Source organism: Pteropus alecto, unplaced genomic scaffold (assembly GCF_000325575.1).
Source record: "Pteropus alecto unplaced genomic scaffold, ASM32557v1 scaffold3, whole genome shotgun sequence".
Classification (NCBI taxonomy): Eukaryota; Metazoa; Chordata; class Mammalia; order Chiroptera; family Pteropodidae; genus Pteropus; species Pteropus alecto.
The window spans coordinates 48,834,173-48,854,653 of record NW_006442484.1 but is presented as its reverse complement, the minus strand read 5'-3'; the positions used below and the strand labels follow the sequence as shown (position 1 = coordinate 48,854,653).

The 20,481-nt window shown below is 32.5% G+C and overlaps 1 protein-coding gene across 3 annotated transcripts in view; it reads left to right on the top strand.

Moving 5' to 3' along the window:
* CWC22 (CWC22 spliceosome associated protein homolog) overlaps positions 1–20,481 on the top strand; it is a 49,037-nt gene that overhangs the window by 11,031 nt on the left and 17,525 nt on the right. For 2 of the 3 annotated variants that reach the window (XM_015596739.2, XM_006921248.3), the window contains exons 2-11: positions 1,960–2,097; positions 6,210–6,277; positions 7,593–7,703; positions 9,903–10,148; positions 13,123–13,251; positions 14,731–14,899; positions 15,290–15,343; positions 17,274–17,409; positions 17,500–17,706; positions 17,800–17,862. In XM_015596739.2, the coding sequence (XP_015452225.1) occupies positions 2,071–2,097; positions 6,210–6,277; positions 7,593–7,703; positions 9,903–10,148; positions 13,123–13,251; positions 14,731–14,899; positions 15,290–15,343; positions 17,274–17,409; positions 17,500–17,706; positions 17,800–17,862 (1,210 nt within the window). In that variant the 5' untranslated portion in view covers positions 1,960–2,070. Of the gene's footprint in view, positions 1–1,959; positions 2,098–3,687; positions 3,824–6,209; positions 6,278–7,592; positions 7,704–9,902; positions 10,149–13,122; positions 13,252–14,730; positions 14,900–15,289; positions 15,344–17,273; positions 17,410–17,499; positions 17,707–17,799; positions 17,863–20,481 lie in introns of those variants that run through there. The other variant, XM_025039436.1, reaches the window with a different exon arrangement.

Here is a 20,481-nt window from a genome sequence, read left to right as displayed (position 1 = left end):
TATTGTTTAGAGTGGATAATTTCTATTGATCTTACCTCAAGTTCACTGACTTTCCTTTATCTCCATTTTGCTGTTAAGTCTATTTAGTGGATTTTTCACTTCATACATTTTTCACTTCTAGAATTTCAGGTTGGTTCTCTTATATCACTTTTTGTTGTTTGGTTGGTTGGTTGGTTTTTGCATTTTTTTCCCCTGAACTATCCTGTTTTTATTCCTTGTAAGCAGGGTTTTCTTTGCACTTTTAAACATGCCTTAAAAACCTTGTATGCTAATTCCAACATCTGGATCATCTCTGTTTTTGTGTACTTTGATTGTCTATTTTCTTAAGATTGGGCCACAGTTTTCTGATAAGTTGAGTTATTTTTTTTTTTTTTAATTGTGTTCTGGACATTGCTAATATTGTGTGAGTACTTCGGATTGTTATATTCCTCTAAGGAGTGGTGACTTTTTAGGCAATTAACTTGATTAGACTTATATTGCAAACTCTTTGTCTTAGATAGCTGTTCACATCTCAGTTCAGTTCTTTGATCCTTAGCAGGGCTCTGTTTTGTACATATGTTGGTGCAGAGGTAGTTAGAGATTTGGAAGAGTTTATACCTAGCCTGTGTTGCTCACTTTCTCTAGCTCTCTCCCCTCTGGGAGTTCCCTAGAGCCATGTTAGTCTAATTGCAGCTATAAATACATAAGAGGTAGTGTGCTTTAGATTGACATTATATTTTTTACATTGATAAGTTTGTAAAGAATCTCATGTATATTATATTTACTAACCTTGATAGCATACTAGCCATTGTATTAAAAACTTTCCTTAGTGATTTGTGTATATCTTCATCTGCATTAAATTATAGCAGCTCTCCACCACTTCATAGTGTCAAGATTATTTGTGTACATGGTCTAGTGAAAAGAATGCTTACTTGGGGGTCCACAAGCTAGATGTCTAGCTATGGTCCACTACTAATTGGTATTATAGCTTGGGACATTGAAATGACCTATTTGATCTTTAGTATTCTTATCTTTAAAAGAGAAATTGTGCCAGATAATCTGTAGCATCCTTTTTGGCATTCAAATTAAATACTTTTTCTGGTTGTATTCAATTATTTTGGTACTGAGCACAGTTCTTTCTTTATATTCTCTACCTCTTTTGATTCAATTTCTTCTATTTCATTTTTTAAAATTTTTCTTACCATACTCTATACCATAAGCCATTTAGATATTCAATTCTCATAAACCATAAACCACTTAAACGTGCAATTCCAATAAAATACTTGAATGACAGTTCTATGTAAACATAACTATCAATTCAACATTTTCCAGAAATTCCTAAAATTTATTTAACAGGTGGATACTGAAAGACATTTTATTTTGGCATTTAATGTTGACGACTAGATTTATTCTGAGCCAAAATACTTAGTTCTCATATACGCATATATCTAAAGCTTTGTACCTTTGAAAGATCGCATTAAGACTTGATTATTTTAGCATAGCATCTTATGTTTCCATGCAGAGTATATTTTTTCCTGAATGTTCATTATTATAATAATATTGGATATTCTTAGTTTATATAGAAATGTTGGATATTTTATACTCAGTTTATACAGAGTTCCTCTTAAAATTGTTTCTTCTATTTGCTTGGTTTTTTTTATAATGTCACAGTACTGTTTTATGATGCATGTATAGATCTCCTTCACTGAGAACAAGTTGAATAAGGTTATCTGACATCAGTTATTAAATTAACTTTTGTTGCTCTCAGTCATTAGAATAAAATATTATACTTAATATGCCCTTTTTATTATTTTCTCTCATTCAGAGTCTTTTCTAATAATATGTACTATTTATATATTGTTATGTGGAACTATTTAAGGATTTTTAAAAATTTTTAAATTATTGATTATATCTGTGCCTACTGACTTAGAAAACTAAGGAGGTTAAAGTTAACAAAGCTTTCTTTGGTATATTTTATAGGTGACTTTCGCAGACAAAAAACGTAAATTCTCAAAGAATCCATACCATTTGGTACTTGTTCTTTGGACCAGCTTAAGGAATCTGATTTATAGGATCAACTGGCAACAGAAAATGAAAAGTAGTGTGGCACACATAAAAGTAAGTTTTTGAAACTTAAAGAACGCAATTCAAATGTAGATACTTGGTCAGATGGGAGTAGTAATGTGCAAAAGAGCAGTTGGGAGAACATACAAGATGTGTGTGTACATGTACGCACACACACGCATCAAAAAAGTGTACGTAAGTGAGCACATGCTAAAGAAAAATAAATAACAGGACAGGAAATTCCATCATTCTTAAAAAGCAGGCTTTCCTTAATGATCATGAAACGAAAGCTATCTCCTTAACTGGTCACAGTTCCTGCATGTCTGTCCACAAGTGAAGCCTTTTTTTGCATATTTCATGTATATAAATGAACTCTTTATTCTGTGCTGTTCTTTAGACATTATACATTCATTTATTCAACAAATATTTACTGAATTCTTGCTGCGTCTCAGTAACTTTCTAAGTACTTTGGGTGAAACGATTAGCAAAACAGAAATCTTTGCTCTCGTGGAGTTTGCATTCTAGTTGAGGGGGAGACAAAATAAATCATAAACTTAATCCATAAATAAATTACATAGTATGTTAGAGTGTTAAGTGCCAGACTTGTGCTGTGGAGAAAAGGAATAGGGTAAGGTTGATCAGTAGCATTGGGGGTTGCAATTTTTAATAGCGAGCGCCCATTGAAAAGGTAGCCATTTGAACAGAGACTTGAGGGATATAAGGCAGTTAGCCATACAGGTGCCTGGGGAAAGCAAGTGCCAGGCAGAAGGAACAGCAAATGCAGCAAAAGGTCTAGTGTGGCTGGAACAAATTATAAAAAAAGTAAGAGTAGTAAGAGATGAGGTCAGAGCAGTAACAGGGACCAGTAACTCCATCTGCTTTCAAAACTGTCTGCAATGAGTGGACATAGTGAGAGAGAAGACCATTCTACTTCCTTTTCTTTGCAACTGCATGCATCTCAAAGCAGGTACGGTACATGCATCACTACCTGGGTCTCAGAGTCATTAAAAGAGAAGATATATTTTTATTTAATTATAAACATGGGTACCTTTCCCTTCCTCTCCTCTACCAGCTTTGTTCCCCTAACTCTCCTTTAAAAAGAACCAGTAGGCTGAGCTCCTTAACAGCAGGCACCAGCTATAAGGCCTAGTGTATGGTAAGTACTTAATAAACTGAATTGATAGACTTACAAACTGAGGCAGGCTCTGCTGCCATCATTTATAAAGTCTATTGATTATGCGAAAGACATATTGCAGCCTCCCTGCTTAGGTAGATATCGAGACTGTGTTCACATATCTTCTTTGGCAGGGGGCTCACCTGCCAAAGCTACCCCCGTTTGTCAATAGATACGTTCACTTATTGTTCTGAAATCTGCCTCTTTGGGACTTGTAATCATTGGTCCAATGGCATTTAAACAGTTAGTTAATTGTGAGCCTAGTAGGTGGCAGACTGCAGACTGTGTTAAGAGCTGGAGGCATAAAAAAATGAGAGCTTATGTGAAACTGGCTCTTGACTAAGCCATGTTAGATGAGCACTCAGACTTAAGCTTTTATACAGTGGGAGAAGTGTTTAGTTTTCTTTCTCAGAATCCTCTTCCTGCACATTTTAAACTGAGCTTTTCCACCTTTCTCTCTTGTGTTCCAGATGGGTCCTTTGTGATATTCCCCCAGCCTAGGAGTGGGTGTCTTCAGTCAGCATGTCCTTCACAGTTAAAGGCTTGGCCTTCCAGCCAGTTGTCAGTTTAGTCTGCTTCCCTCTCCATCCTGTTAGCCACAAGCAGGTACACTAACTGGGTCGGGCCTCGTCTTACCTCAGGTGAAGCTCAGTTATTCCCTCGATGCTCAGGAGGACTCATCTGTTAGGTTGAGGAGGCTTTAGCTGAAGATCCCTTGTTTTCCAAGGAGCCTTACTACAGCTTCAGTAAGCTCTCTGTCTCCTTCAGTGCCCCAACCCCCCTTTCCCTTTCTCTTCAAGACTTGCTTCCTGAGCCTTATGAATGCTCAGAGCCACTGGACTCAGGCTCCCTGCTCCACTCACCTCCTTGTGCTGCTCTCTTTATGTTGTAGAGACTGCAGGTGACTGTACAGTGCACCATATTTGTTTTGCTTAATGAACAATTTAGAGAACTTTTAAAGACATTTTTGACAATATGTTATTTTTAACCACTGCTTTGACTTAATCTAAAGTCTATGATAAAGGAAATAGGAAAATTCTGGTTATTATTATTTGGATCACACCTCACGATGATTTTTCACTTTGTGAAATCCTGTTCAGCTACTAAAGGCCAATTTAGGTTCCCTTTCCCCACTGTCATCCCTCAATACTCTATACCATAGTGATTGTGCCCTACTCAAGATCCCCTTTTAGTACTTCCTGTGTGTGCCAGTCATTAGTTAACTTGATCATGTTTACGAAATCCTGATTCACAACTTCAATATTTTTGGCTTCTCCCTCTTGCTCACAACAGATGTTGCGGAGATGTGTTAAAAATCATTAGCACAGAATTGAGGCCGTCTCCCTAATGTAATCAAAATAATTGCAATGCCTTGTAAAAGAAGTAGACCCTGCAGTTTTATTGTCTCTTTCTGTCTCTCTCCTCCTCCTCCTCCTCCTCCTCCTCCTCTCTCTCTTCCAATAACATATCATCTATGTTTAATTGTAGAAATCTTTATAACCATCTCTCTCCCACAAAAGACCATAAGTTCTTGAGGGATTTTCCTATCTTTTGTATCCTCCAGAGTAGGGCTCTGTCTTATAATAATTATCAGTAAATACTATGTTTGATGTTACCATGACTTGAATTAATCTTATGCTCCATATTTGGCCTAGGATCTTGATGTCAGGTTTTGTGGAAACCTGTGTCATACATATTGAACAAATCTACTTCATTGTGTTGCTAAGGGAAATTTTAAAACTTTGCTATATACCTTAGAAACAGGATTTTAAGGTGGTCGTATTGAGTGTAAAATAACAGCCAAGCCATGGCTAGTACAAATTTTAAATTTGATCACATGCTTATTCTCCTACATAGATTAGTTTGTGTATACTATTTTAAAAATTAAATAGCTAATGAGACTTTATGGCAGTTTACTTGGGATAATGTTAGATTCAAATTTATTAATTAGATAGTCACAAAATAAGGAAGTTAGAGCTTGTTTACATTTCTATGCAATATAATTTTCTATTTTTAAATCTCTCTTCCTCATTAAGGAGACAAGCGTGTAAATATGCAGAATGAGTTACTCATTTGATTTACTTTTTCTTAGATTTCAAGATTAAGGTACTTTGAAAAACTTACTGTTTTTTTCTTATACTTAGGTTAATTAAAATTATTTTAATTCTTTTTTTAAAAAAAGCTTATTATAAATGGATTTTATAAATGTTGACCAATGATATGAAAAAATCACTTATTTATAAAGATAAATATTTTGGCATCTTAAATGTATTTGGATTTTTTAATTAGGATATGTTTCAAATTTAATGATTTATATCTGTGTCTCATGTGTCTCTTCAATCTCATTTTATATTGGAATGACTTATTTGTATGTCTGTTATTTTTCAAAAGTTTTGGCCTAGGAGCTAGCTATATCTTACAAGTCATGTTTTTCAAATCCTTAGAGCCTATCATAGCGTCGTGCATATTAGACACTATTGCTGAAAACAAAAATGAATTTTCATAAATACATTAGAGTCAGTTTCTTCTAGCTATTCAGATTTAGTAACCTAGACTAGAGTTATGGTTATTACAAGCCAAAAGAGGTAAGGAGATAAGTAAAGTATTAAGACTTGGGCATAAACACAAAAGTGAGCTCTTGCTAGAAAACCTCTGGCCCTTAGTCAAGTTTTTTACCAAGAGAAAGCTTTGGTCTTATTTTTCACCAGGAGAAGGTCTTCATAAAAATGGTAGTCTATAAATGTATAACTTACTACATAGTAATAAAATATCAACTTAAGTGGCATTGAAAATTTGTGAATTATTTTTTCTACTTTGAATTTTTTTAGTTAAAACAAAGTATGTGATCCATAGTAAAAACTGATTTTAAAAAATGTTTTGAAGTAATTTCTAAAGCACTTCCAGTTTTCTGAGATATATATTTTATTGTCTGTGTGTTTTTTTAACATAAATTTTTAAATACCTCCTCCCCCTTTTTTTCCCCCTTTGAAAGCATTCTTCTGGTCATGACAGAAGGGAAAACTACAATTCATATCAGAGGACTTCCTCTCCAGAAGACAGGTAAACAGTTTCACGTGTTTCGAATGCAGTTGAAATATTTTATAAGTTTAAGAAATTATGTAGCTCTTAGGTTCCTAATTTTAGGGTGAACTCCTTTTTGATTGTTTTACAAGCAATGTTACTTCAGTGAGCTTGAGAATAAATCATCTTTGAGTGACTGTTCTAGAAGTTTCTAGTAAATCTAGATTTTAAGTAATTTTTTAGGTGAGAATGAATAGTTTTAATATCTCCAGTACTAAATAGAATGAAAGTTTATAAAATGGAAAACTGAGTTGAAATCGTATTATTTTAAAGTGCTGTTTTTACTGTTACTATTCTCCTTTACATTTACATAGCCCTTTATAAGTTTTCAAAATATTTTCATATAATCATAATCATGTTAAGATTAAAGATCCAGAAATATTATATTACTATTTATTCATAGTAGGACTTGTTATTTCACTTAGTGTAAACGATGACCACTAAAAATAACTTATGAAAGGAAAAGCATCTTCTAAACTTTCATTTGTCTAACCTCTTGCTCATTCCCTGTGTACATCCTGTTTCACTTATCTCTAAAAACCTTTGCTTTATGGACATCAAGTCAATTGCCATGGTTTGCAGCTACTTACTACCTTTCATCAGTCACCTATTCTGTATATTAAATATATATATACCTACACACAGAGACACACATCTCTGTGTATAAATTGAATGTACATGTGTATATAAAATATGGATTCTGTTACTATGCATATTTATTATGTAAGTATATATTTAACTTCTCTTAAGATTCTCTAATTTTACTGACCTTTAAGATTCAAATAGTAGATCTTATACTGTCCATTCTTTTTTGCTAATAATTTCATTTCACTCTCACTGCTATCCAAAATTGCAGTTTTAAGAATAACAGCTGATGAATATAGTCTTTTGGAGTGGAATTAAATTGGTCTTTAGGAGGCTAACATGACATTGGTCTCATTTGTTCTGTGCTTTGGTAAAATGCATATATACAGACTAAGCAAAAGGAGTCATTTGCAGAATATTCTTTTCATGCTGACTATATACGATATCTAGATACATATCTTTTACTTAAAAGCAGTGTGAATCAAGTTTAACAAGTTTGGTTAAGTAAATTCCATGAGTTTTTTTGTACACAAACTAAAAGCTTTTATGATCACAACTGAATGGGTGTCAACAAAATGAGCTGTTATTTGAAAATAGTTTGATAAGACATTGTTCAGTCATAGAATTGCTTTACATTACCATTATATGACTTCCCTAAATATTTATAACATAGTCATTTTCAACTCATAACTGGTTTTCTTTGTGTTAGATATGCAGAACAAGAAAGATCTCCTCGGGAGAGAGATTACTTTGATTACAGCAGATCAGACTATGAACGTTCAAGAAGAGGACGTTCTTATGATGGTAGTATGGAATCACGGTTAGTATTAGAAATTTAACTATAGAAAAGTTATATTTGTTTAAATTTTCTTTATGCTTTATAATAAAATCAATAGTAATAGCAGCTAGTATTAAATGGATCTTAAGTCTTAGGCTTATTAGTCATTCAGTTTCAAAAACTTGTCTGCCATGTTTTATTGTTCACGAAGTTCTATATCCTTTTTGATGTCTCTCATATTATCCACTCCATGACTACCAAGACTATACCCCCACTAGAATTTTGATCAAATCCCTCTGCAGTTTGGACCTAATAAACACATTATTTGATATCTGCAGCCAAAATTTCCTTCTCACTTCTTACTTTCTAATATACACCTAGTCCTAAAATGTCAGATTAAATTAACCTCCACAGGCCAGACTCATCCACTGTCACCTTAATAACACTTTAATAAGAACAACTACTACCACCATAATTCGTGAGCTAGGCATTTTGCATACTTTCTCAAATACTATCAAAATTCTTACAAACACAATTTACAAATGAGGAAATGTGTGTGAAATGATTAAGTAACTTACATGACATTGCAGTTACATATCTGGTAGATGATGAAACTGGGATTTGAAGTTAATTCTGACTCCAAGGCCCATGTTTTTTTGTTGTTGTTGTTATCCCTGCCTGTATTTCATTGTAAACCTGTCTTTGGGCCAGTGTATGTACATAAAGTCTCATTTGACCACCTCTGTCACACTGTGAAGGAAGCAGGCTATGTATTATGTAGACTATAAAGGCTGACAGTCCAAAAGCATTTGAAGAGAAATATTTCTATTTTTACTCAAAGAAGACTCTATTACTTCTTCATTCTAAAGGAGCAAACACTATAATTGTCAGGACATGATTTTATCAGCCAACTAGCAATCACTTGGTGTTTCTTAGAAGAATCATAAGCAATGTCAGTAAATCGCTGCTATAGCTACTCTCTTGGAACATCTTATATTCATAATAAGAAGCAACTCAGTTAATCAGTGCCTCGACTTCAGAGCACCTGCCTTTGCGACTAAGTGGGGTTTCTATTTGAAACCACTTTTTCCCCGCTCTGTTTACTCTTAGTACATTTAGTCTATCCTTATGAGCAGTCAGTCAGATCTCTTTATACTTCATTTTTAAAACTGACTGCTTTTCTCTGTGTGGGTTGTATTACTGTATATTAGGACAGACCATCTCAAATGTTCCCTCTAGGTTCAGCTAAAATCTCTCCAGTGATTTCTTGGTAGTACAGCACCTGCATTGATATAATGATAATATGAAACTTTTCATTTGCTGTATTCAAACAATTCATTGCACAAAGCATAAGGAGAATGATGAGTTTCGAAGGCAGTATATGTAAAAAACAGCTAAGTGGACAAACTCTTCTCTGGGGAAAGGTAGCAAAAAGCAAGGATTCACCTTTTCCTGTTCTTGATAGTGTCAGAAAACAATATCCTGATTATTTTTAAAATGTTAGCTTAAGAAAAGATACTCACCTGCATTAGTAGGGAAGAGTAATTTTGGCTTGAAAATGGTTGATTTTTTTTTTAAATTATCTCAAACAAGCTTCTAATATTTTGAGATTTCTAATAAAAATAACAGTTCTATCAAGGAAAAATTTCAAATATTACTTTTTCTTTTTTCAATAACCTTACTCCTAAATTGTCATTAATGGAGATAAACTCTGATTTCTCCTTTATACAATTTGTCATGTACATCACAGGCCAGTTTGTCTTCTTAAACACTATTTGCATGTCACTGTCCCACTCAGAAACTACTGATTCCCCATCACCTCCAGTATAAAAAACTTAAAATATTTGTTGCTTGTTTTTTAAGATTTCAGTTTCACTTGAATTCATCCCTTCCAACCAGTTACAAATGATTCTTTATTGTTTCTCAGCTGTTCTATTCTGGCCTGAACACCCTTGCTCAGTTTTTTAGTAATTACTCTGTCTTCTACTAGTTGCAAAGTGCCATTCTCCCTTCCCTCTTCCTTCGTCCCTTCTTGCCCACAATATAAATTCTGTCAAGTTTTGAAGATACTAGTTTAAGTTGCATTTTTTCTGTGAAGTACTTTCTCACCACTCCAAACCACTTTTTCTCGTCTATATTTATGGGGCCCACTTATGGGCTCACTTATTTGGTATGCAAAAATACATTTAAGAATGTATTTTATATTATCTTTTCTTCATTTTCAAAAATTTAATATTGCAGGAGTAGGGACCGAGAAAAACGCAGAGAAAGAGAAAGAGATGTGGATAGGAAAAGGTCCCGGAAATCCCCATCTCCTGGGAGAAGAAGCCCAGAACCATCTGTAACCCAGAGTTCCTCTGCTCAGGATGAACCTACTGCAAAAAAGAAGAAAGATGAGCTGGATCCTCTCCTTACGCGCACTGGTGGAGCATATATTCCTCCTGCAAAGCTTAGGATGATGCAAGAACAGATTACAGATAAAAACAGGTATGTTGATATTACTAAGTATATAAGGCACTGATGTCTTCATTGAAAAAATAATCAACTATGGTCTAATTAACCTTAGCTGTTGAGAATTTACATTAGTCCACAGTGATAGAGACCTCAAATTAGACTTCTCCTTTACTCTATAAGCTCCATTGAAGCTTTGCATACTATTTGCCTTGATATTAGCTCATAACTTCTTTATTTCTTTGCATTTTTTAATTTAAAAGTTTGAGGAAAGATCACTTTTTATACTATTCCTTTCATAGTTGCATGATGCCTGCCTATTAGTAGTGTCTATTTTTCATGAATAATCAAGAGTACTGTTGATATTTTAGACCTAAAAGAATCTTTCTGGTTGTACCAAACCAGGAGGTGGCATACTTTTTCTATGAAAGGCCAGACAGTAAGTATTTTATGCTTTGTACATTATTCTGTCTCTGTTGCAGGTACTTGAGTCCAATATTATAATGTGAATACAGTCATAGATAGTAATATGTAAACAGATAAGTAGCTGTATTCCAGTAAAGTTTATTTACAGCAGGCTGTGGGCTGCATTTGGCTCATGGGTATAGTTTGCAAACCCCTGTACTAATCTGTGAAACTTACATGACAATTTTTTCTTTTCTTTCCTTTTCTTAGACAGTAACATCTTAAACTATAATTATTTTGCTACACTAAGGCAATCAAAATTCATACCCAAAATACCTTTTCTTTCCTTTTCAAAATAATTGGGACCCCTTTCTCTACTAGAATGAGACAGTATCTATGAAAAGTATGGTTCACCACTGAAATGGTCACTCAGTTATCAGGTAGTTAGTAAAAAGATTGGGATAGAAGGTTGCTATATTAAGAAAAACAGATTCTGCATGAGTCATGAGTGTTCCTACATCTTTCATGGATATTTCAATAGCAACTCGAAGATACTTGAGAACCTTATGTAAATGAAATGTAAATTTGTTTCAAAAGTAGATTTGAAGCAGAATGTCATTTATATAAAATAAAGTGTAAAGATCTAAAATAAAATATTTATGAGCTAGAAAGGGACATTAGATGACATTAAAATAAAACTAATAATTAAGTTTCTTTTTATGTATCGTATTCCAGCACTTGGTAGTGATGTTTAGAGTGTTATGTTGACAAGGGATTTGGAGATGGTTTGTGTGGTTAGTGGGAGCTACATAATCATGTAGGCATTTAGCTCTTGCAGAAGGCAGCATTAATGAGAAGTATTTAATTTCTCCAGTTTAATCCAAAGTAATCCTAATTGTAAAAGGCCAGAAACATTGTTATTAATCCGTTTTATTTCCTTATAAAGTAGGCAGTCAGCAGTATACGAAATTTTAAGCAGATTCCTAGAAGATAATTTTATTTATGACTTTGAAGTCTATTATAGATTGTAAAGGGGACAGAGAAATGCAAGTCTCTAAAAGAAGTCAGTAGTCATCGCTTTCAGTAGATACTTAATCAGGTGAATTGTAGGCCTCCTAATTAGGAAGTACAGTAGTACTTTATATAGCCTTTTGATCAAAACTTAATAGGAGAAGCTGTGATTTTTTTATTAGTAACATCTTATTGATCAGGCTAGTTATTAAGCCATAAATCTTATTTCTCTTGAAATAGCAGCACACCAGGGCGTTGGGTTCGGGGGCAGTGGAGCGTTCTACCTCGGATGCAGGCAGTAAGGGGGTACATCATCTATAGCAATAATAAAATTAACTACAGTTCAGTCTACTTTTTATCCTCTATGTTTGCTGAAGACACTGTCAGTGATAAAATACTCCTCCCTACTTGGGCAGACTGTACTCACCACCCCTTAGTATATCGCTCCAGAAGTCCATGGATAGAATTCAGGCAATCCATGAACATGAATGGGGGAAAAAAATGCATCTTTATTCTTACTAATCTCTAACTAAAATTTGGCATTTCTTTCTGTTGGGAATGTTGGCAACAGACCATAGTATTAAAGGACTATTTATTGCAAATATTCATAATTTTTTATGGTCACGATACCTAGAAAGTAGTTAATAGGCCTTCCACCACTTCTTGTTATTTAATGGGTTAAGAATCACAGAGTATACTATATTAAACTTTTGTTCTTTTCATGTTTTGAAAACTATATTTCAGTATGATTGTTATCCTTTGTAATCCTATGTATTTGTATATATTATCCCAAGAGAGGTGTATGTAAAAAAAAATAATTTAAGACTTCCTGAAACTGAAATCATTCCACAGAGAAATAATTATAAAAACCATAGAATTTTAGACCTTTAAAAGGACTTAGATAATATCACATTCAACCTGAAGAAACCCAATTAGGCTAAAGAATTTACCCTAGATCTAAATTAAAAAACAGTATAGTCATCTAGCATTCACCTAGTATAGCTGTGGGATTACTGCCTAAATGTACAGGTGTTCTTTAAAATACTTAGAACAGTCTCATGATTTCATATGACTTTCCCTTTTCCTGTCATTATTACCATTTCTTTAGTTTAAAACATTTAATTTTGTCTATCATGCTTTTACTAGAAGTGACATAATAATTCCCTTTTTATGGCTTACATGTGGGTATTTCATATTGTAATTTAAAATAAATAATAGCTTTTATTTTAAAATATTTTTTTGAAGATACGTGTAAGTAAATGAAGTGTTATAATGTAAAATAAGCATCTATTGACTCTAATAGATGTTAATTGCAACATACATGGATGAAAGAGCAAAAGATTATCCTTACATATCCTTAGTAATCTTATGTTGTTAAAGAACAGCAGACTGTACATAAGCATCATATTTACATAAAATCAAACATAGTTTAGTATATAATCCATGTGTTTATGTAGTTAGTATATACACTCTTTTGGGGTCATTTTGTGAAAATAATGTTAATAATAAAGTATCTAAGTTTTTATGTTCCCAGGATAACTTTATTGTGATTGTTGACTAAGTTTTATTCTTTATTAAAATCTATTCTTTTTAGCTTAGCATACCAGAGGATGAGCTGGGAAGCCCTAAAGAAATCAATCAATGGTCTTATCAACAAAGTCAACATTTCTAATATAGGCATTATTATTCAAGAACTTCTTCAAGAAAATATAGTTAGAGGCAGGTAAGTATCAGCTATTTTATTTGTAGTATTTTAGTTTTTCAAAGGAACATAGTATATACATGAACAGTAATTATTGATTTATTATGCTACTTTATTTCAAAGGTAGTTGAGAATATTTAAAATGCAGTTTTTATAAAAATGTAAGCTATTAACAAATAACTTATACTTCACTGTTAGAAGTTGTGTAGAATTTTTGCTTTTTGAGGTTTGATTCATCTAATGATTTTTGCACATTCATTCATTTACTGAATACTGTAAATAATTTAAACTCATAAGGAATAATGAATATTATATATATGTGCTGCCTCAAAGCATTTTAATTTCTAATGAAAGCAAATTGAGAATGTGAAAGAAGTGAGAAAGATCAGCAAGAAACTTTAGAAAAGCAGAAGAGAATGACCTAGCATTTTCCGTGTGGTGTTTAGTAGTCGGAGATATTTAAAAGGATCAGGAAATAGAAATATTCTATATTCATTCTATTTTTTATTTTAAAATCTGAAGGCTATTTTCCCATGTCATCTCACATGATCTTGACTCCTCATCTCAAAAAACATTGGGGATATAAGGTAATGTGTAGCATGTTGTGAAGATATAGAAAGTTGACCAAGAGGCAGCCAATGTTCTCAAAAATAGGTAGAGCTCTTCTGTTTTACTCAGAAAGAAGCGGACTAAGAAATGTTATATAGGTTATTTAAGATCTTAAAATTTATTAGCTGTGTTCTTATCTCATTTTCTGTTTTAATGATTCAGTCGTCATACCCAAACCTGATAACTGTTAAGACATTGTTTTCCTGCCTTTTGGCAATCCAATATGTGTCATTACACTGCTGAAAATAACTATTAAATTAGCCCAGTTTGCATCTCTCCCCTTATCAAAAGCATGCAGAAACATGCCATTTCAAAATGAGAAGTACAATCTTTTATTTTTCTGTCTTTGTTTTAGAATTATTTTTGCAGTGCTTTAATTGTGTCTTTATTTTTAATAGGAGTATTCCACATCTTTTTATTTTACTGAAAATAGGCTAAAAGGTAGAAACCACCCAAATTCGTTTTTAATCGCATATTAAATTTTATGTAAAATAATAGACCAGTACTGGAAATTTTACATTGTCTAAATTTAGTCCTTTTGAAGCAGACCCTTTTTTCCTTCACTATTTTCCTAAGAAGTTTAAAATTTTATTACTAGATATAACAAACAGAAATAGGAAAAGAGGAATTATATTCAGAGAAAAAATTTGAAGAAAAAATTGTAGTAAAATCTGTTATACAAAATCACAAATTGAATGTTTTTTCAGAAGCAATTTTTATTTATTAGTAAAGACAAACTCTTCTCCTAGATAAAGTGGTATAAATTTAGTCCTGGTTTAGCTTTTATGAATATTTGTGGAGAAGTAATATTATTCAGTTTTAAATGAGGTTTTTTTCTTCTAATTAAATTGGTGATTATTGTCAACTCCTTTTTTTTTCCTTTTTCAACAGAGGCCTGCTGTCCAGATCTGTTTTGCAAGCACAAAGTGCATCTCCAATCTTCACCCATGTGTATGCAGCATTAGTGGCAATTATCAACTCAAAATTTCCACAAATCGGAGAATTAATCCTCAAGAGATTAATTCTTAATTTTCGAAAAGGCTATCGAAGAAATGATAAGGTATATGTTATGAGCTTATAAGTAGACTGGCATGCACACAAGGACAGAATAATAAACCAATATCAACAATAGTGAGCAGTAGTGATTTCTACATAAACATTATTTTTTAAACTGTATATTTGATAACTCTTTTGTTCTAGTAAATATTCCTGCCCACTAATGATGAGCCACAAAAATGATAGCTATAACTGTAGAATTATAACTGTTTAGCCAGAATTGGCACCTTTTTACATGTATTAGTTTTTATCTTTTAACTTTCTTATAACATAAAAATTATCTTTGTGTGTTACATATTTTAAATAGAATGTGTTACTAATCTGTAGATTTCACTGGTAAATAAAAATTTGTTTTAGTTTATAGATTAACTTTGTCTCTTCCTTCACTTTTCAGCAACTTTGTCTCACTGCTTCAAAATTTGTGGCACATCTTATTAACCAAAATGTGGTAAGTAATTATCTTCAAAACTTGGTGCCTTTCCATGACATTAGACCACAGGCTTGATGCACTTCAGTCCATACATCTCTATTTTTGTTTTGATTTTATAGTCGTTGGGAAAAGCATCTTAAATAATATCAAATTGATATTAATTCTGTACATGGTCACTTAATTACAGATTATTTCTTCAGAGAAAGTAATTTGTTTTTGTAAAGCAATAAAGTTGGTATCTCCTCCATGCCTTTTCCCTGTACCTGGTGTTCATGACAACCTAATGTCTGGTAAAAAACAAACAAACAAACAAACAAACCTGTTCTCTGGGGTGGCTCCATAGTGTAGTGGTTAGCATGTCTGCTTTACACACAGAAGGTCCTGGGTTCGTGCCTCAGTGGAGCCACAATCCATATCCCGGGTGTGCGTCACGAGCACGTGGGAGGAGATACCCCGCCTATAGGTCAGGAGTAGAAATGGAGGGGAGAATTAAAAAACAAAACAAAAAAATCCTGTTCTCTGCAACTACATGGTATTTTTGTCATATATTCATAGCATCAGTTTATAACATATATTATAGATTAAATAATTTTAATCAGTTTTAAATGCAAATAATTTTATCTTTTTCAGTTTTTGTGTTTTGTATTCATTCACTGAGAGTTTTGATTCAGCTTCTGGTTAAACTTGAAAATAGTAAAATTGCACTTGTTCATGCTCAAAGGTATCCTTCAGATATATATTATCATATTTAATTATATAAGGAAAATTTCAAAGTCACGCTTAATCCTAATTCTCTAACATTAAATAATATTTTAATTCTTTCGTACATGAAATTCTTTCCAGTGTTTACTCTTAGAAACTTTTTAGATTTTAACGTAGTCATATTATTACAATAACTTGCTGCTTAAAATTATAGAAATTTATTTTGCATGTCAGTAACAGCACAGATAATATATTTCAGTTTTTGAATGTATATTTTACTTATTGGGAGATACTTTAGGCATTACCACAAAAACAGTTAAAATGGTAAATATTTTAGATCTTTCCAGCTGTGGTACAGGGCATTATTTTTTTTTTTGTTACTGACAAGACTGTTTGACAATCCCACCCCACCCCCCCAAAAAAAAGAAAAAAGAAAAACATAGTGTGTATTTTTGGTATGGTCAGTGTAAAGAAGATAATTTCCTGAGTTGAGATTTAGACTTTTTTTCTCTATATCTCAAATAAGTGTGACTTTAGAACAGCATATGTATGGTGTTTTAACCATGCTTTCTAGTTCTTTTTCTTTTCACAGTAAAACTTTTCAATAGAATTTTATTCCCACTTTACCTGGCATTGTTTGTAAGTATTTTTGAACATGGCCAGTGTAGTTTGAGTAAAAAAAAAAAAAAAAATAGAGGATATATTCAAAACTGTCATTGTGTACCAGAAACTAATATAGTTGCTGATGAAATTATTATTCATGTAACTTAAGAGCTATTTGCTATCTAACAGTTGTTTATAAAATGAATTGGAAAATGAATATGAAGATTTGTGGTTGTGGAGAATAACTATTCTTTATATAGTAATTATGAAAATATCTCAGGTTAAAAATTAGTACATGATTTTTAACTTTTATTTTGAGTTTAGTTGTATTTCCTATAGATAATGTATATTTCCTATATATAACATATATGAAGAATATTTCTTCTGGAGATAAGTCAAATAGTTGTATTCAGTGTAATTTAGATTTTGGAACAATTATTTGGAAATATTTTATAGGTACATAATGAAAGTGAAAGAATAATCATATCCTATGTATGTATTTCTATACACATGATAATAAAACTGCTCATCACATGTATAATATTGTCACTACAAAAACTAGATATATTGATTTAAAATTACCAATGATAGATTAATATATGTAAAAATATTTTCTCTATTCCATATGTCTATTCTGTTCAAGGCACACGAAGTTTTATGCTTAGAGATGCTCACTTTGCTCCTGGAAAGACCAACAGATGATAGCGTTGAAGTAGCTATTGGTTTCCTCAAGGAATGTGGCCTCAAATTAACACAAGTGTCACCAAGAGGAATAAATGGTAAATATATATCCTAGGTTTCATATTGAGTTTTTGTTTAAGGATTAGAATATTTATTGCTTATTTTATTGTCTTTTTTTTTCTGTTTAGCTATATTTGAACGCCTTCGAAATATTCTCCATGAGTCTGAAATTGACAAAAGAGTTCAGTATATGATTGAAGTGATGTTCGCTGTACGGAAGGATGGATTCAAGGACCACCCTGTTATCCTAGAAGGGCTCGACTTAGTGGAAGAAGATGATCAGTTCACCCATATGCTCCCTCTAGAGGATGACTATAATCAAGAAGATGTTCTTAGTAAGTCAAGAGGCGGGGTTTGGGGAACGGGGCACCAACACATGTAAATGTAGAAAATAAACACTTAACTTTTAATTTGTTTTTTTTTTTAAGATGTTTTCAAGATGGATCCTAATTTTATGGAAAATGAAGAGAAGTACAAAGCTATTAAGAAGGGTATGTAGAATTTTATAAAATAATTTATTTTGGATAAAAAGGAGCAATTTTTATAGTTATATAATACTGATAGAAAGGTAGAAATCTCTGCTCTTGAAGCTGTTCTCCTCACTGTTTCCTCATGCATTATTTTGCGGTCTCGTGCTTATCCATGCTATTACTTCATTCTAAATTATTTACATAATTGTCCCTCTTCTTTTTCCCTGTGTTTAAATTATGCAGCCTTTAAGTCTTATCTCTCTTAAGAAATATTCACGTATTATTAGCAGCCTTTATTTAACTTCACTACTGCCTAAGAATTACTGCTTTAAATGCCATCCAGTTTAATATTCAATTAAGTGCTGTACTTTATTATAAAGCATTATACTTTATTATTTCTTGTGTGCAGATTGATAGCTTTCTGATAACATCAGTCTCAGTGCTAGATATGATATCAGTGCTTAATAAATTGATTTTTATTTGTACACCATTAATATACTTTAGACAGACTTTGGTTTGTATTTTGTCTTTACCATTAATAGCTAAGTGACCTGGAACAAGTTACTTGTTTGTTTGATGTAAGAGTAAATGTTCCTTGTTAACGTAAGGATAAATAAATTGCTTTTTTTCACTGCGAGCAAGTGTTTAGACATCGATACTGTTTTTTTCACATTTGTATTTTTTTTCTAAAGCTAATATTCAGAGCTGCTGATATATTTATATAATAAGTATATATATACATGTTATAATTATGTAATAACTATGGATTTATTTCCTTGCATTGTGATTTTACTGGAGAACTTAACTGCTCTAAAAACTCCTAAGAAGAAAGCAGAGACTTAGAACTCTGTCACTGCCTGTACTCTGTGCTTTCATCATACTTGGAAGTAGAAAGCTGAAGTGGAAAGTAAAGGTGTAAGAATCTATTTCTATATGTTATCCTAAAAATCTGGTACAATAAATTAGTGTCTCCTCTTACATCCTGATTTCCTAGGGGCATTTCAGTACAACGGCGGCCAGAAACTGAATTAGTTTCTAATCATGGAGAACCCCTTAGACCCTTTTTCATCTTTTCTTATGAACTTCTCCTAGTCTGCTAAAACATGTTAAATGATTCTATGGAACTTTTATTATACTTCGTATGATTTTTTTTTAACTTGGGAATTTTATTTCTTTAGGGTCATGGTCAGTTGGCCACTGCCAGGAAAATAGCACTTTTCTTTATCACAGCCCTTCTTAAACTCTTTGGTCTTGAGCTCCCTTTAAACTATTGAATATTATTGAGGACTCCAAAGAGCTTTTGTTTTTATGGGTTATATCTATTAACATTTACTTTATTAGAAATTAAAACTGAGAATATATTATATTAAAATAACAATAACAAACCTTGTACATGTTAGCATGTTAGATATTTTTATGAGTAACTATAAAACAAATTTAGAAGAATGACATGTTTTATATATTTTGTACAGTTTAATGACTGGCTTAATAGGAAACAGTTGGATTCTCATTGTTTCTGATTTCAGTCTGTCACAATAGATTGTTTTGATTGAAGTAATGAAGAAATTAAATTAACACGTTAACATAATGTCAAGAAATCACATTTATTAACATTACCACCTTCTTGTCAGAAAAGACTAAGTATTAGGAAGCTATCATACTCACAAGGATGGATACAAGTTTTCCAAAATTCTAATTTTCTCTTGAAAACTCTAATTTTATCATGGTGGCAAATAAAGTTAGTTATGCAACAGTCTTACTTTATATATATTTGAGTAGATTTGTGCCAAATATCTAATAACTATAGGTTGTCAACCATTTTTTCAAATAAAAATGAAAAAAAATAGCTGATTCATCTTGGAACTCAAATGATTGCAGTGTTTTTCCTTGACATAACCATCATCATTGTTTATCTGTCTTTAACAGAAGTCCTGTATATGAACTTCATGTTTTATTACTCAGATCTCAAGGGTTGAGATTTACTAAAATTAATAATTTTCTGCTCCTTTAAGGACATTCTTAAGTGAAAATGGCTTTTTCCCCCTACCACAAGCATGTGGCAGTGAAGAACATGACTGCTACTGCAGTTTGATGCTTTGATTTGTGCTCAGGTTGCAGCAGTTTTAACTTCCATTCTTTTGGACCATCATTGCAGATGTCAGCACAGTGAAAAGGCAGGTCATGTCTTAGTATTATTATGAAAATAGTTTAAACCTTACAGATCACCTGACAAGTGTCAGCGATCCCCCCAGGAACTCACAGACCATACTTTGAAACCACTGCTTTAGGCCTTTTGAGCCACGATTCTCTTGCTCAGGCCCACTTCCACTTCCGGAAGTGTACTTTCCCTTTTAATAAAACTTGTCTTTTCTACTGGAAAAAAAAAAAAAGAAAAGAAACTACTGCTTTATCCATTCAATAAAACCCAATTGTCACTGCCTAAGTGATTTTAATAAGTAGATTGTAGACAGATGAGGACAGGATGATGTAAACGACTAGACAATTCATTTGACCTTCATTCTTCCATTAAATATTCTTCTAGACCTGGCATTAAAAAAATGGCCACAGCAGGAAGTGGGCACAGCTTTAGTAATTAGCACCTTAGAGTGACTCAGGTGTTCTTGTGTTTTAGGTCTTATG